Genomic DNA, 17770 nt, shown 5'->3' with positions numbered 1-17770 from the left:
TAATTATCTTGTAAGATTAAAATCACTGAGTCATACCTAATTAAGATTTATAATTTAGCATCATTCAGGTATATGATCTAAGAGAAAGAGTTTACGGTCTTAATTTCAATTTGAAATGGAAAGGGAAAAGTGAATAAAAGGGAAATAAAACAGTTATTTGGGGCATAACAATGCACTATATTGCCACAGATTTACCCAGATTCCTTGTTTAATCCTTCCCAAGGCCAAACACGTATTGCGAAAAGCTAGCACTCTAAAGGCTAGGAGTAAGGTGGGAGAAGGGTTCTGATTTAAATTATACTATAGAATTTCTAGATCAGTTATGGAACACTAAAAAAAATGTGCTTGGTGGCTAACCACCTATCAAAATATTACAAATTTATCATGCCTTTGAGGCAAACAATTTCTAAACTGCAGGGTGAATTTATAATTAAACGGGACACTGTTCTAATAGTTATTTTGAAGCCTCCTTTCATTAAAGCACATATCAACTGAGAGAGCAATGCCTTGTTATTACACAGGGCAAAGCTTTCTCTTCTGAGAAGGTCTCATATATAGTATTTCTCTCCACAAAGTCTAACAAGGCATTCAAAATAAGTTCAATTTTTTTTCTTCCTCAGAAATATCTTTAAAGCCCCCCACCCTCACCCCAGTCTTGGATTATAGAAAAGAATAGTTACTTTTCCGAGGTCTTTGATATTTCCTTTCCTGGCAGAGTCATCTGATGTGAGAAATACCTTTTGAAAATAAATGGTACAACTTCAAGTGCACTCAGATCCATTACTTGCTGGACATTCCATCGTATCTCAGTTTTGATTTGAAAAGGCCGCTTGACTTCAAAATTTAGTTTTAGGTATCTCGATATGATGCTTGATCTCATTGAGAAGTATCTTGGGAAGCAAGAGTGTAAACGTTTGGTCCACCCCTGGACACAGAATGTTCAAGCCCAAGGAGAAAGGAATCCTACCTGCTGACTATATTATTCAAGGGAAAAGGGGGCTATTTCAACCCAGGTTCAGAAACCAAGTTCACAATTTGAATATAACATACTGCAGTTAATGTTCCTGCATGAAGGAGTCACTGTGCCCCTTTAACACAGCTGTCACCATGTGTTTATGGAGCCACGATGCCACTTTCTAATGTCAAAATATCAATGCTGCTACTCTTATAACAAGGTAATTACTTTTGCGTTGGCCCCTTGTGTCTGAATGGCACTCAGTGAGCTGTGCTTTTATTTTTGAATGGTCGGGATTTTCTACATGTTTAGAGGATTTCGGATTCTACCTTAGAAATACTTATTTACCGTGGGCTTGACACTCAGGTGGGGTGGTGGTGGTACCTAGCAACAGAGAAACTTCCAGGCTCTTCCTGCACACCTTACTAAAATCCACCCCAGTCATTCTGAGCCTGTGAGCACATATTTAAGTATATACCTGCCTGCGAGCAATGACAAAACACAGGGCTCCTTTTAAGAATCTCTGTACAGGAATTCATGGGCTACATGGAGCACACATCAGGCAAAGGGCAACATGAGATAAAAGCAAATATTTCTGTCACACTAATTCATGTGCAGAAAGAGCAGAAGATACCTAATGGTCCATTTACCATTGATTCACTCAGTGACCATCAGTGTTTCTTTGGACAGAGGCACAGGGAACAACTGTGGGAGAGTCAGTCCCTTAAGCAGAAAACCCAGTGACTTGCACGGAGCTGGCCCTCAATGATAAAAGTTTGTGGGTTCTGAAGGCAGGGCTAGCTTCATTGCCCCGTGACCTGCACACACCTTCAGGGTCCCCCACACAAGGGCCCTGTGTTTGGTTTACTGCTCTGCTGTGGCTGTCTCGAATTTTTAATAAGTTTTGAACAAGGTGCCCCACATTTTATTTTTTGCACCAAGCCCCAGAAATTACGTGGCCAGCCCTGGGTGAAGGTGACAGTGCGTGTTGATAGTACAGATAATAAATCAAAAGAATAGCCAAAAGTTTACGGTTACATCTGGAAACCCATGGCTTCACATTACACTACTTTTAAAATTTTATTTTGAAGGTTACTGTTTCCATGAATAATACCTCCTCAGGAACCAAAGCAGGAAAGTAGAAGTCATTCATTCTCAGATGAGTTTACTATGGCATTTAATCAACTGTCAGTTGCTTAAAAAGCATCCAATTGACATAAGGCAAACATTACTTGAATCTGGGAAAAAAGAAAGACTTTTTTTTTTTTTTTTTTTTGGTAGATGAAGAAAATGCAGTTTCTGTTCTCTTGCCAGCAATACATCCACAAGTGGAGTGGAGTAAATACATTCATTACCAACTCAAGAGAGGAACTGAGTAAAGTTGTTTTTGATACTAAGAAAACATTTTACCGGTATTTTACATTATATATTTTGCCGTAAGAAAATCTTTTTTGTAAGCTATAATATTGCTGATAAACTTTTTATAAAAGCCACTCTTGACTGAAAATGAGAACAAAAGTCTAATAAGAAGCAAATGTCCCAATGCTATAAAAAAATACTTTCTAAAACAAAGATTTTCCCCACATAAAAATATGAATACTTAAGCTAGGTCACAGGGTAAAAAAAAAAAGAAGTTTAACCTTGGGCCTCCACAGGATAAACCACACGTACAACTTTTTAAATGCATTGGTCTCTAAAGTAATTGGAAGAGTAATAGTATAAATGTTCTCTGAAAGTCACAGTGGCTCAAATATAAGCAAACATAGCCATTTGTACATATATTTAACATAAAGACTTCTGATTTGAAATTCTCCTTTGAATTTCCTGCGTCTAATACCCGGAGACAACAGCCCACCATATGCAATGTTAAGAAGTGTCTATACTCAAGTAACAAGACAACAAACAGATTTGTTGCATAAAATATGTAAATATTATTAACAGGAAGTGCCATGTGATAGCTGATGTTTGGTTGGTTTCTGATCATCTATCTTTTCTGCCGCCTCAGTCTCCCTCCTAAGGCTCCCATCAACAGGTAGCAGAAGCATGTGCCGTGCTGAGGCAGAGTCCTGAGCAGGCATCCGTGGGGCTGCCCGAAGGAAACAGCAACCCACCTGCTTCTGATTTGCTGCAAACTTATCAGTACAATTTATTTTCACCGTATTCTTGCCTACTCCTTATTTCCACTATCTGCATTTCTTGGAGGGAGCATCTTTCAAGTAAAATTGCCATTTGAATGATAAGACCAAAAACCCCCAAAGATCAGTAATCAGCAATCATGTCCAAGCAGCTACGCTTGAAATTTCTACCATACGTTAAGTGAAAAAGTTAATGATACAAATTCACATTTCGAAGAAAAGGAAAAAAATTACAAATTCCAACCATGATTTAAAGCACTTGCTAAATAAGCATTTGTTTTCAGTTTTTGAAAAGTGTTCATTTTTCATAGACAAAAAATTTAGCTATAATTGTGTGTGTGTGTGTGTGTGTGTGAGAGCGAGAGAGAGAGAGAGAGAGAGTTAATTGAAGATGGAAGCATTTTTTGGACTTGTAGAAGTACCCCAAATAATTTCTAAGTTCAACTGATTTTAATGAAACATTAGCCCTTATATGCCCCCCGAAGAAAGAGACAATTATAATAAGATTTTTTTTAATTGAAGGAAAAAAATTGCATTGCTTTCTGTGCCATTTGTTTATTCTGGCTTTTCAATGACTTGAGATAAAAAAGCAGATATGCTGATTAATCAAGTCTTATCAATCAGTAGCATATGTCAATATTTCACACAAATGTCTATAGAACAATTTCTCCCAATCAAAAATTTATAAATCAGTTTAAATTCCTGGTAATTAAATTTTAGCCCCACTACAATAAATGTGGTACTTTATAAAAGTAGTATGCAAAATGTGTACTTAAGAATATACTGATAAAAGGCAAAACAGCAAACATTTCTATTAAGCAAGATTCTAAGAACAAACTGGAAAGTACAAATCATAAAAGCCTGGAATTGTTTCAAATACACCTAGCAATTCTGCTGATTTCAGACTATTAAAACTGATTACTTAATTAGGCAATCATTCAAGGCATCTAAACATTCACAGACAAAAATAGGGAGTCATTAGCAGAGCCGTCTTCACCTTGAGATGAAAATTCTGAAAAATGTTGCAGACACATAAACTTTAGGGAATCTGTCCCCATGCATGAGCTAAGCAAAATATTAAAATCTAAAAGGTAACAAGCAAAGCTAAGGAGAAAAAGAATTTACCTCTAGTGATATCACTCATTTGTCTTTTCAAGTAGCTAATACCTTAAACAATCTTAGAAATGTCAAGTTATAACACAGATATTCTCTATCAATTCTTGGAAGTACTACTTTTCTCCACTGTGGTCATACTCTTATACTATCTAAGAGTAATTAATAAAATTTCTGCTCTCTTATATGTCTATCAGAAGTACCTGACTACAAACAGGTTTTCAAAGTTCCTACCTAACATGAATAAAAACAACAAAAAGATTTTCTATTCATGGAAAACAAAACAAAACAAAACAAACAAACAAACAAAAAACCCCACAACTGAGTACTGGAACCTCAGCTACTGGAGTCTTTAATGTAACTAGAGAAAAAAAAATAATAATCTCTGTTTTCACTCAGTAGATACCAGAGATAATTTCAAGAATATCACTGATTCAGTATAGTCAGGAAAAAGAAAATATTCTGTTCCCCCTCCCCCAAAAAATGGTTCCTGAAATAATTGTAAGGAGACCCTATAAACTGTCTTTTTTAAGAGAAGAGAAAAAGCAAGTCAACTCACACATACAGCTTCCAAACAGAAGTCTTACTCTCTTCCAGGAAAACAACAATGAGATTTTATTACCCTACTATGATTCTTTCATTTCGGACATGATTAATTAGCAAGTATTACACTTCCCAAAACTCTCACCACACTCTTTGTGGTCTATCAGCCTAGTTGCTGAGAGATCCATATGAAAGAGCAAGGAGCCAACAGCAGTATAAGACAAGTATCCAAAAACTATTTCAAAGGAACACTTCTCTCCTATCTTTGCCTCCCAAACTGAAGCAGGCTGCTTTTAACTGCTTTCACAAAAAAATTTTTCTTAATTGGTTATTTTCTTAACAATACCTTTTAAAAGTTGAATAATGCATGCAACATATGCCGTATTCAAGAATACATGGCATGGTTTATTTGTTACCTACCTATATTTTCAGGCTGGAATTCCAAAAGACTTGAGTGAGTCCATGTGGTTTACACTGATAACCATCTACATGCACAATTAATAAACAATAAAGATGATGTGAGCAAGCATGTTTGGGGAAATGGCTTTTACAGAAAAACTATTTCTTTCCCAAAGAAAAACTAACATGTCACACATAAAATAATGAGAGGAAACAGCAATAAAGAACTAGAAGAGAGGATGAAAGAAGAGGGCAACTTTAAAATTTGAATGAATGAAAACTCTGATTCCCTGCATATTGTTCCAAAACACCCTCTCCAAATAATTTTCCCTTTAAAACGATCTATTTTCAAAATGTCCATGTGAACCAAGAAGCCAGCTATAACTGAACATACTATAAATACATATTTAACAACCATCAGTTTATAAAGGCTAGGGTTTCCTCTTCAACCTTTCAACTCTTATGTCCAAAAAACTTCACACATAGTACAGTACTAATAAATAGATCTTGTTGGTTCCAGGAAACATTTTTTTTTAATCTATTCTGGTCATAATATCCTTGCTTTTTTTCTGTTGTATTAAATTTAGGATCAAAAACATCAAAGCAGCTTCCACCTCGGACCTAACTTTTAGAGAATCAATGTGACAAGGCAGTCCCTGATAGATGTTTCTCTTGATAAACGACTTGTTCAAAAGAGACATTGTAGCTTTCATTTCCTGACCACAACACACTTTTAATTTGCAACAGCAGAGCTGCCAGAGTGAGAGCACTTGCCCACTTTCCAGCCTTTTAGGTTTGTAGTTCTGGTTCCTTTAGGCCACGCGTTTGAGACAAACAAAATCTAAAAATAATCAGAGTGATAGAATTACAGAATAGGAACCATTAATGCTATTTTATACATATACACTAGTGTCTACTTTATATATATATATATATGAATATAAATATAAATATATATATAAACTTTTCCTCCCCAGAATTCTAGTGTGTGATAAGGCTCCTGAGTGACCGTCATTTGCACAACAAGCATTTAAACACAGAGAAATAAATTATGTGACTATTATTTAATAGTAAGCAGAGACAGAGGAGGGGGCAATTTACACACTTAAATCTGCTGTTAAATGTCATGAATTATATGATTGCCTACCCCAACATGTTTTTTACATATTATTGCAATGATTATTATTACTACTACCTAGAAATCACATTTAAGTATCAATACGGTGAACAGTCAAACCATCCAATTTCTGCTCTCAGCACATTGTCCGAGCTCCAATTTAAAATTTATAAATGTAATATCCTCCTCATCACAGGCAGCAGCCCAATCTGCTCTGAATATATATTACAGCTTTAACATCACAGAGGGAAATCGCCCATCTGGCAATCCCATTCGCTCCAACAGCTCCGGGGGAAAAAGAGCTGTGCTCTCTCCTCCTTAAAACATTTCTCAGGGCAAATTATGTGCATCTAAAATAAACAGTCTTCTTATTGATCGCTTCAAAGTCAACAAGTTCCAAATGCAAAATTCAAATCCTTTTCTATCGTGTGAGAGCAGTGTGTGTTTAGCTCAATAGTCACCAGAGTCCAACCAAAAGTGTGTGTCGCGCAGCGGCTCCAGTAGTGCCTTTCCTTGTATTCACATTTGTGTTATGAGAGAGCAGTAACCACGGCCACATTACAGACCCCTGGCAGCTTTGCCCCACTGCTATTTCTTTCTTTCACATTCTCCCTTTCCTTCTCTCTCTTTCCACGGTGAATGCATGGTGGTAGGGTAAATGTACCCCAAAAAAACAAAACAAAACAAACAAACAAACAAAAAACCCACACACAAACAACAACAAAAACCCAAACCAGTATAAAGTGGATATATCCTGTGGTTATGCAAAATACTTTTAACATCTTTTTGTTGTTGTTCCCTCTTAGGCTTAATTGAATATCATAAAGTATACACAGGGCACTGTCACAAGAGCTATTGAAAACCCCCTCTCACTCCATTTATCTGACTTTTTTTTTTTTTTTTTTTTTTGTGAAGAAAGAGGAAAGAGCGATTTCAAACAAAGTCAATTTCAGTGCTTGATTATTTAATTCTGTCACAGGTTAAAAGTAAAAAGCGCTGACAAGCAGACAAGTGAATGGCAAGGAAAAAAAAACCTACCACTGTTTCTTAAAAGGCATTAAAGACTTAAAGCAATCAAAATATATATTTTTTTATTTTTATCTAAAAGACACCCCTTCGCTCACTCACCCAAAAAAACACACTCAGAAGAACTGATTACTCCACAAAGTGTAATCATCCAGAGAGCAGATAGTCAAATTGCATTAATAGGTTGAGAAAAAAAAATTTTCATCCAATTTTGTGTGTGTACATACATATATATATATATATATATATATTTATACATACTTTCATTAGTAAGCAGTCTTTCCCCACACTCCCGCCCTCTCCCCTCTCCACCCAGCCTCCTCCCCAAAAAACCCCACACTGAGTTTAACTAATTTACATACCATTTGACTTCAGTGGTTATATAGTGCATTACTAGTAACATGCAACTTTGGGATTACCGCTAAAACAGACAAAAGTGGACTCCAGTAATCTATTAATCAAAACTGAAATATAAACAAGTGATAGCAAAAGCAAACAAGCATTTTGACAGATTAAAATATACATATATCTATTTAAAGGAATTATATATCATGAGCGTCTGCTTCCCAAGGAGAGTCTTCAATGGTTTTTATCATGCTATTTAATTTGTCTTTCCTATTTAGATGCAAAGGAAGTAAATTCCAAAACTGACATACCATAAACACTGGTGCTACTGATCATTTCTTGCTGGCAGCACAAAAAGCTGAATTGGATTTCTCACAAGCAGGAATTCCAAAGGTTGCTTTTCATTAAAGCCACTTTTCCTCTCAGCTATCAAATGTCACTGCCTTGAAACGTGGGCCCTTTCGTCAGGTATTCATTTAACCTACATGCATATAATTAAGGGGGAAAGCAACATCAACAAAAAGGGGATCTCAGATCACAGGAGAAGAAAGAAAGGAAAAAAAGCACATGACCAGGAATGCAAGTCCATGTCAATTTCACTCACTCCCATTGAAACTAACAAGAGCTCCGGGGAGGACGGTAATAGGATCAGTGGATTGTATATACCATTAAATTATACATCTTTCTCTCCCGTTCCTTGCCAACAATACGCCCACCACGCTGTACCCCCTCCAAGATGATGTGCTTACATTTTTCTGCAACCGATCTTCTGACATTTTCACGTTCCCCCAGCCACGAGACTGTAATTTAACCTCAACTTTTTGTGTGTGCAAGATTCTTATTTACACTTCTTATTTACTTAGAAGTTAGTTCCCGAAGAAAGTCTAGCCCCACCCTATGGCTCCGCTTTCTTATATTTTTTTATTTTTGAAGTAAAAAGATAGTAATAAGTTAAGCTCAATATAGCGGAAAACGAGATTCTTGCTATCGCGAACTCTTAATCCAATACTATTGTTACAATGATTAAGCAGCAAAAATATGCATTATAATGTTTCAGGGCTACTTTGTACTGAAAAATTAGACAGCAGGTTGGCGTACAGAATAGAAGCGAATGCAAATTAAATTTAATGTTTACGGCACTACTGGAAGATCTCTTTTTATTACGGGTCTTGCATTTGTTTATATTCTTAAAAAATAAAACAAGTAGAAACAAAAACAAATTTAAACAGATGGTAGAAAACTACGAAGCTCCTCTTACCTGAACGCGCGGAGCGAAAACCCGATAGGTTAGCGTAGCATCGATTCGACGTGTTTGCTGATGAATGGAAGCTAGGGTTAAGTGAAGGTGCCTATGATTTGAAATCATTCCAAGTTTTTGAAGGGAAGACGGACTGCAGCCTCTGCCATGTTGGAATTTCAAACCCAAAACAGCTGCTTGGAAGGAGCCAGCATGCCAGAGGCTGGGCGCAGGCGCAGAGCGCCGCCGAGCCAAATTCAAATCACTTTCACACTAAGAGCCAAAGATCAGTTTTCAAAGGAGAGAGGGAGAAAGAGACGGAGGCTGCGGAGAGGGAGAGAAGACGGGAGGCAGTGGCGAGAGGCGGGCAGTGGAGAGAGACGGGCAGCGGGAGGACCGGGAGGGAGAGGGAGAGACGCACGGAGCCCGCGGAGCTGGAGGGGGAGAAAGGGAGGCGGGAGGCGAGCGGGCGAGCGAGCGAGAGACGCGCCAGAGATTCATGGGCAGGGAGGGCTCAATGGCCGCGCCGCGCTGGCCGGCCAGCCGCTCGGGTCATGTTACACGGCCGGGGCCGCGGCGGCCGCCCAGCCTTGCCGACGCGCTCACGCGGCCCGGAGGGGGCCCCGAGGTCATGATTACGCGCGCAGGGACGCGGAGCTCTCCCTGCCCGCACTCCCGGGCGGCCCAGCCTGGGGAAAGGGGAGCAATGCCTTGGGGTGGAGGGGGGAAGTGGTGGTGGTGGGGGGAAGGGGCCTTTCTTTCCCACGCGTGACCAGCCGGCCCCTGCGCGCCCCAGCCAGCCTGGGAGGGCCCGGGACAGGGCTGCGCGGCTCTCGCGCCCGCGGGCCCCTCCCTGCGGGCTCCTGGCCCTCTCGACAGCTGCGGCCAGTCCACCCTTCCCCACCCCCTAAGACTCCGCACACTGGACAGGATCTGGCCCCGAGAAGCCAGAACCTCACCCGCACTCTCCCCTGGGCCCCCAGCACCAGCCAGAAAACGACTTTATCTGCTAAGAAGAGGCAACTTCGGGGGGGAAATCCAAATTAAGCCGGTTCGCCTCCCCCGCCTCCTTGTGAATAAATAAAATCATAAGTGTCTAGGTGTGCGGTCCACTCTCGCGCTTCCCTGGTTCCCCTCCCTACCTCCCCCAGGCGGCTTGGGCCGGGGAAAGCAGCGCCTGGGGGCCCCCGGTGCGGGCTGCTGGTGCGCCAGCATAGACGTTAGCCTCATGCTTTCCCAACCCCCTTCTATGGAGCAAGCCAGGGACCCAGGAGTGGGAAGAGAGTAGGGGCTTTGTGGTGCTGGGAGCTGAGGAAGAATGAAATGTGCAGTTGAGTGTGTTGCTCGCATCCCAGGGAGCAATGCAGTGCTGATTGTCTGTTGCTGAGATAGCCTTTTGTTCGGAACATAAGGTTTAAGAAACACACACACGTTTTCTGGGGTCTCTTGTTAGATGTAAATGTGCTGCATCCAGACGCTTACTATGCAGTGTAAGCTCAGTTGGTTTACTAATCACCCCGCCCCACCCCCAAACAACCAGGATCATTTGAATGGGAACCTCATTCAGACTTCTAGGCTGCGAGGATTGCCTTCAACCTATTTCATTCTAGACTAGCCAACCATCCAACTGAGATAATAAAGCAAACAATAACATTTGATCATGATGTCTACGAGATAATGTGCTCGGCAAAGTTCTTTAGGAATTGTAATGAGCAAGAGAGTGAGTGAGGTAATAAATTTCTCTTCGTTTTCATTAAATATGACTTTAATAGATAAATGTTAAGTTTATACTTTGGCCTGGTGGACATCCAGGCCGCTCCATTTCAACTAAGCTAAGAATGAAAGATGCAAATTATATATTCCACCAGGAGCCCATGAGGCTGAGAATGTTACCTTTGAAGGTTGGGAAGGAAAATAGACTTGTTTAGTACTGACCCTCCTTATAACGGAAGAATTTCTTCCTGCTTCTCTGCCATAGATTTAATAGACTAAATTGCAGCTCTCCAGATGATGAAATGCAGCTTTTAAAAGATACCACATATATACTTTGAAATTAATTTCATTCTCCTTTCATGATTTTCTTACCTGTGAATGGATAGTCCTCGAACAGATGCACTTAGCTAACACAATGAGAAAGAAAAATTATTTTAGTTAAATCTAAGCAGATGACAGAATTTAAAAGACAAAACAAAGTGATTCAAGATCTTACCAAATATTTCTAAAGAATGAGATTTCTATGTGGAATGGATTTGACCTTTCTGTGCATTTTTTTAAAACCAGGCTTCAAAATAAAACAGAAGAACTTTATTCTGATGTAACAGAGAACACTAGAGCCCCTTTAGTTATGTTTTACAAGATAGCTTTGAAAACGATATTATGAGAAGTTGCCCATTGGATTTCACCACAAAGAAATAAGTGTGGAAAAATATCTATGGGTCACTGTTGGATTGAGTACAGATGAATTAAAAAACAACAACTGTGAAGAACTTAAAATTTCAGTTATTGCCCATTTGGAGAATGGCGACGAGAAGTCCTCTGGACACACAGCAGATGCTCTGTGCAATTCAAGCAAAGTGGCTCTGTCCTTGTTTGTTAAAAAAAGTTCAAAGCTCATCAGCCTTTAACACTAAATTCCTCATATTGAATTTACAGTTTCTTATGTAAACCAAAATGTCAAATAAAATATATATGATGGAATATTCACTGAGTTAAAAAAATATGTTATGTACAGATATATATATGTGTATATATATGTATATATATTCATGATCAACTTAAATTCATTTTCAATATCTGAAACAAAGTAAGCACTACTTTTAAAAAGGGGCAGGAAAAAGTGTGGTTAGCAGGAGTTTATTAATAGGTAAGTAATACCTTTTCCAACTCCTTTGTATATTCATTTAAAATACAGACTATAGAATTTGTCATTCAACATATAAATGAATATAATTAACTTTGGAATCAAAGAAAAGCAAGCTATTCAAAAGAACACTGCATGTATTTACACAGCATTTCAAAACTGTCCAAAATTACATATACTCCAGGAAAAAATGTTTACATAATAAAATATATATTGTGCGATTTGCATCACTAATAAGATCCATTATGGAGTTTGTCACCCCACTATTTCTACCTTTTTTTTTTTAAGTATGGATAAAGGTTGCTTTTCTCCAATTACTTTTTTTGCAAAGGAAGATGAAATTTGACTTTTTTTCCCCCCAAAAGATGCATTCTTTGTAAAATTAGCACAATATTTATGTTTTTGTTGTTTTAACAAAACCAGCTTTAATGATGTGATATGATTAACATTTTAATAGTCACCATATTCTAGCCACATTTATTTTTAAAACTTTTATTCAAAAGAAATGTTTCTAGTCGTAACTGACATCCATCTCTACAATGTTCTTTATGAAACTTTTCTTGTGATGACACGAAGAGGAGAAATTGAGTCTTTAAAGAAAGTGCACTGGCTAATCAAGAAAACACTTAATTCAGTGAAAAACTGATCAGGCTAGTTTTTTCCCACTGCTGTAAGCCTGATGTTTCTTTCTTTCTTTTTTAATTTTAATTTGTTTTTAATGTAAAAAAGACAAATATAATGAATTTCTAACACATAGTGTATTCTGATGTGGGCTTTGTAAGAAAACTAAAGAAAAATAAGCATCACTGTTCTTTTTTTCCTTCAGGAAGAGTGTGTGTGTGTGTGTGTGTGTGTGTGTGTGTGTGTGAGAGAGAGAGTACACTACACGCATGCGCACATGTTCCTCTCAAGCTAATTCAGAGAGGAAAGTTTCTTCTACTTTTGTGTTCTTATTCTCAGGACACATATAAGCAACAACAACTAAAGTAAACGGTAAGGAAATAAGCAAGGTGATACAAAATGCGATTGTGCAGATGACCATATTCTTGTCTGCCTGGACTAAGGTTAGACACAGAGATGTACACATAGGTAATGGGAGAAGAAAAGAGAAGGACAAGATGGGAGTTGACAGAGAGCACTGAAAACATAAGAAGATGAGGGCAACAAGATGTTTTCTTTTGTTTGTTTGTTTTTTTAAAGATTTTATTTTTTTATTTGACAGAGATCACAAGTAGGCAGAGAGGGAGGCAGAGAGAGAGAGAAGGAAGCAGGCTCCCTGCTGAGCAGAGAGCCAGATATGGGACTCGATCCCAGGACCCTGAGATCATGACCTGAGCCGAAGGCAGCAGCTTAACCCACTGAGCCACCCAGGCGCTCCGAGGGTAACAAGATTTTTTAAAGACAAAAATAAGTTTGGGGTGCTATAATGTTGAGTTTTTCATGAAATAGGAAACACAATTCAATTTAATTGATACATTCTGCTGTTTAGTTTCAAACTCAATTATTTTAATGAAACATTAAACTAGTCATATCTTCTTCCACACTATTATGTTTCCAAAATATTCCAGGACTTACTAGCTGTTAGACCTACACGTTTTTTTCATATTGCTCACAAAATCTAAAGTAGCTCTTACAAAAATGCAATTACTGGTATGGTTTTTTTTTAATGTTTGCATAAAATTGCAGTTTAGTTTAAGGATCTTTATTTGTACTTCAACTAAGAATACTACAAAATTCTTATGCCCCTTCCTCTTCCCCGACCCTGCCAAAAAAACTAGTGAAGACCTTGACCTCATTTTAGTAAAAGTACTCAATTTGTTAGAATTACATTCGAATACAGGTATTGTCAAAGGGTATTAAAGTAATCTGTATATCTCCTCAGTGACCTAACCCTATAGTGGAGAGACAACTCGAAAATCCTGTGAGAGGTTCACTTGAGATGTTTTCTTGGTTAAGCAAAAGTGTTTTCTTCTAATAATCTGAGGATTGCACATTTTCATTCACTCTTGAACTTGTAGTAGTGTTCATATATTTGCTGCAGCCTCTGCCTGATTCTGTATGATCCTCAGTTGCATTTAGAAAGTACACATAGTACTGAACACTTAACTGTGGTTACAAGTATTGCACTAAAAATTGCAGAAGATTTAAAGGAAACTGACATGAACGTTTTATGGATAAAGTCAGATAAATATAGTTCAAAGTGAATAAGTGACTCACAAAGGGGTCTGTCTAGAGGAAGATACGGGTTCTTTCATGAAGGAGAGAACCGTTTTCCTGGTCTTTGTAGTCTCAATCTTTAAGCTCCATTACAACAAACCGCTTGTAGTCTGCAGCCTGCGTCCGCCATGTTGTCTGTCCCTTCTGTGCCTTGTTATGCACTGTGCCCTCTGGCTTCCCCTCCTCTTCTGTGGGCTACCTCCCTCAGACTCTCAGCACTTACCTCCCGCAAGAAGACTTCCCAACCTTCCTGGGTTGGAGCGGGGGCACTTCAGCCTGTCTCCCCTGGGCTCTTCTCAGACTACATCCCTCTCTTTCTCTCTGCACTTTAACATTGTGTTTTGAGTATCTTTTTGTTGGGCCCTCCGTTAGATTGTAAAGCTCCCTGAGGGCAGGCGATGTGGTAATTTCCAGCTTTGTTTTCAGTTTTCTATCTCTGCCCCCACCACAGTGCTTAAAATGGTGACAATCCCCAATAAAGGTTTATTGAGGAAATTAGTGAACTGAAGTGTAGAGGCAGTAGGCATGGACAAAGGCGGTGAGGAAGGAAATCAGGAGAGCCTCTGCAGGAAACAGCACTTAACCTCGTTGGGTTGCAGCTTTGCTCTACACAGGCATGAAGGGGAAAATAGGAAGAAGTGAGAACTGGGGATACACTGTGAAGGAACTTCTTTTGTTCCTTGGGTGAGAGGTCTGCGTTTCAGTAGGTGGGTCACAGGAAGCTCTGGAAGGTTTTTAAGCGAGAGATTTATGTGGTCTGAGACCTGCTTTAAGAAGACATAGCTAATAGAACTGGAAACGAGGAGACCGGCTGGGGAGTGATTGCAATGGTCTATCATTTTCTGGTCCCTCAAACTGTCAATCCTTCTTGTAGAGTTTGGTGATATGCTTCCTTGCCTTTTTTATAGATGGGTTATCTTTATTGATTGCTCAAATACTGCACGTTCATTTTGTAATATTACAAAATGTCAGTGTGTTTAAAGGCATTCATTTAATGTCAGAGATATAAAAGGGGACAATACATTGGAATCGAGTGGGTTTTTTTTCCTCTGTCCGATGTATTCTTTCTATAGTCTTCTCGTTATTTGGCCTCCCTTCCCCACCCCCCACCTCCCAGCCACCATCACTTTACAGTTAGTTGCACTCAGGCTGTGCTATTAGCTTAGCAAGTAGTTCATCTGCAAGAGAAGTAATGTCTGAAGACAAGAAAAGTTCCTCCGTGCAGTATGTTTGAGCAAGCAAAATAAACAAAGTGAATTTGGTTTTGATATCCTGAGTAAAAATATAGATGCACATTTTCTTCATTTAAAGTATATTAAAGTTTCCTAAACAGGATTTTTAATTCATTTAAAACGGCATTAGGTTAGGTGGGCTGTTGGTGCTTTGAATTAATGTGCAAGCTGTTAATCTCCATAGACCTGGATTTAAAATTAGACAAAGCAATAATTAGTTTGGCACCATCATTTCACTACCCAGAGGGTAATAATGTAGGTCATAAAATACTACAGCCTGGCACAAGTTTTTTTTGTACAAAACAAGGATCTAGTATTAGGTGGTGTGAAAAAAAAAAAAAAAAAAAGATTGTCACTGGGAAGTACAATGGCTTAGCTTTTGATGTATGTCCCACTATTCCGAAAGAGACCTAAATTCAGAAATTCTTATCAGGTTTTCCTGTTTAAGGTGAGTCTTTCCCTTCTAAGTGCCACAAAGAAATCTTCATTGCCTTTCTCCATAGCTGGCGGGATTTTTTTTTTTTTTTCCTGTAACATTTTTCCACACAGCATTTGTGTATTTCGTTACAGAATTAGGATTTTAATTCTCACTGTGCTTTTATTTTGCTGTAGTTATTTTCCCCACCAGTTTGCCATTTTGTTAAATTATAAAATTGGCATACTGTAAACATTTTTTAAAATATAAAAGTGTTGCATTCAGGGAAGTGCTTACCATACATAACTTGATTTGTTTTCATGGCAAATGACTACTGGCAATATCAATAATTCAAGAACAGAAACAATGAAAATACAGAAGAATTGCATTTGGATACTTCTTCCTGTCAATCATATTTGCCAGATTCCTATTTGAACACACTGAAAATGAGGAAGACATCAGATCTAGCCTTAAGTATGAGTAATAGTTTTCTATTTCCTTACACTGCTCACCCCAACTGAGCTTTTAAAGCACAGGTATTTTGGGTGTCTCTGTGTAGCTTAATATTTCAAGCTATGGAAATAATGTTTTAATATTGCATTGAAAATATATTTCATGCAATATACATTTACAGGCTTTCTATTTTACATAAAGCAATACGCAAGCACCTGTGTGTATCTATAGAGAGTATTCAATGTATTAGATGAGTACATTCACAAATCATTTAAGTTGAGCTTTTCAAGTGATGTGAGCTACTGATACAAACTTGCTAATGATAATTATAGAACTGATGCTGATTTAGTCATTTCAAAAAAGCCACGGAGGCATAATTAGTGTCTGAATGGCCTCAATATTGCATTATTAGGAGGCTAGGGTGAAACTTGAAATGAGAACATCAAGGCTGATAACAGAAAAGAAAACATGAAATACATACATAATTCATTCCGAGATATTATAAAGGTTTATAACCAGAAACAATAATTTGCAGAAAGCATCTCATGTACTAGAGCCAACTGCAATCATTTGGTCAACCTGTTAAAGATCAAATAGTATATTCTTAGCTATTCTCAGTGGTGTCTTTGTAATAAAGTAGCAGCAAACAGACACTGTTTGCTTCTGGTCACTTTTAAAGAATGTTCAGTTTATCAGTAGGGACTTTAATCTCAACCTTAATAGAGTACAAAAGCAGCCTTGTTCCTGTGCTTCTCTCCTTAAGGCCACGAGCCATGTGCATTTTTTAAATTCAAAAGAAGAAAAATAAAATTCTTCTTCCGAGAACCCTAAATACTGTGTTTTTCCTCCTAAATAGTAATTTTCATTCACCTTTCCTTTTTTCACACTTTTTTTCTCCTCCTTCTTTTTTTCTTTTTTTCCTGGTACATAAATGCTCCACCATACTTTATAGTCATCACTGGAGTGAAGACATGCAGAATATCTATGAAGAATCCCCTGCGTTGGACCCCTGCCAGGCCAGCCATTATCAAGTGACCTGGCATGCTGGTTGACTAGAGCATTCTAACACAAAAGCACCCCTTTTTTTGGTACTCTCTCCTGTTAGGGGGCAACAGATGTAAAGAATGACTCCCATAACTCCCAAGATAGAGACTGTAACTTAGTCACTCTTTCTCATTAGCATAGTTGTACAGATAATCAGACAAAAGCATCTTTAAACTGAATGTGTTTGCTATCTCAGGTGTCTCCTTCCAAGGCGGTTGCCATTGCTATTACTAGTTTCCAAAAATGGTAAGTTTGGATTGTACTGCATAGGAGAAATCTGGGCTGTAGTTTAATAATTACCATCACTAAGTATAAATATTATCTTTTGTTTTCCAGTGAGGTCTGATACCCATGAAATGATCAGAGTTTCAACTCTCTGGGTGAAGGAGGGTGAAGAGAAGCAGAGGTAAACCAGGATGTGAGTTATGGAAGAGTGGAAAGAATGACCCCTTGGGGGGGGGTTGCAGGGGTATTATGTGGATTAAATATGGTTGAGAAGAGCAGACTATGTTCTAGTCAAGTATTAGAGCCAATTCACTTACTAAAAACAATCAAGTTCATGCATTTACTCCCATCTTTCCACCCTCTCACAGTCATCGGTAAACACTGAATATTTACTATGTCCTTGGTGAGTTCAGTCACTGACTTGCAGTCCCATAGTGCGACAGCCGGGAATACC

The 17770-nt window shown here is 38.4% G+C and overlaps 1 protein-coding gene across 2 annotated transcripts in view; it reads right to left on the bottom strand.

The window, feature by feature from the left end:
• FIGN (fidgetin, microtubule severing factor) overlaps window positions 1-9552 on the bottom strand; it is a 128945-nt gene extending 119393 nt beyond the window's left edge. The window contains exons 1-2 of one of the 2 annotated variants that reach the window (XM_059167162.1): window positions 8892-9552; window positions 7945-8114 (exon numbers count right to left, since the gene is read on the bottom strand). In XM_059167162.1, coding sequence (XP_059023145.1) covers window positions 7945-7969 — 25 coding nt within the window. In that variant the 5' untranslated portion in view covers window positions 7970-8114; window positions 8892-9552. The remainder of the gene's footprint in view (window positions 1-7944; window positions 8115-8891) is intronic. The other variant, XM_059167164.1, reaches the window with a different exon arrangement.
• Window positions 9553-17770: the final 8218 nt, after the last annotated feature.

Source organism: Mustela lutreola, chromosome 3 (assembly GCF_030435805.1).
Source record: "Mustela lutreola isolate mMusLut2 chromosome 3, mMusLut2.pri, whole genome shotgun sequence".
NCBI lineage: Eukaryota > Metazoa > Chordata > Mammalia > Carnivora > Mustelidae > Mustela > Mustela lutreola.
The sequence above is the reverse complement of the archived record's forward strand: the minus strand, read 5'-3'. Positions and strand labels throughout refer to the sequence as shown.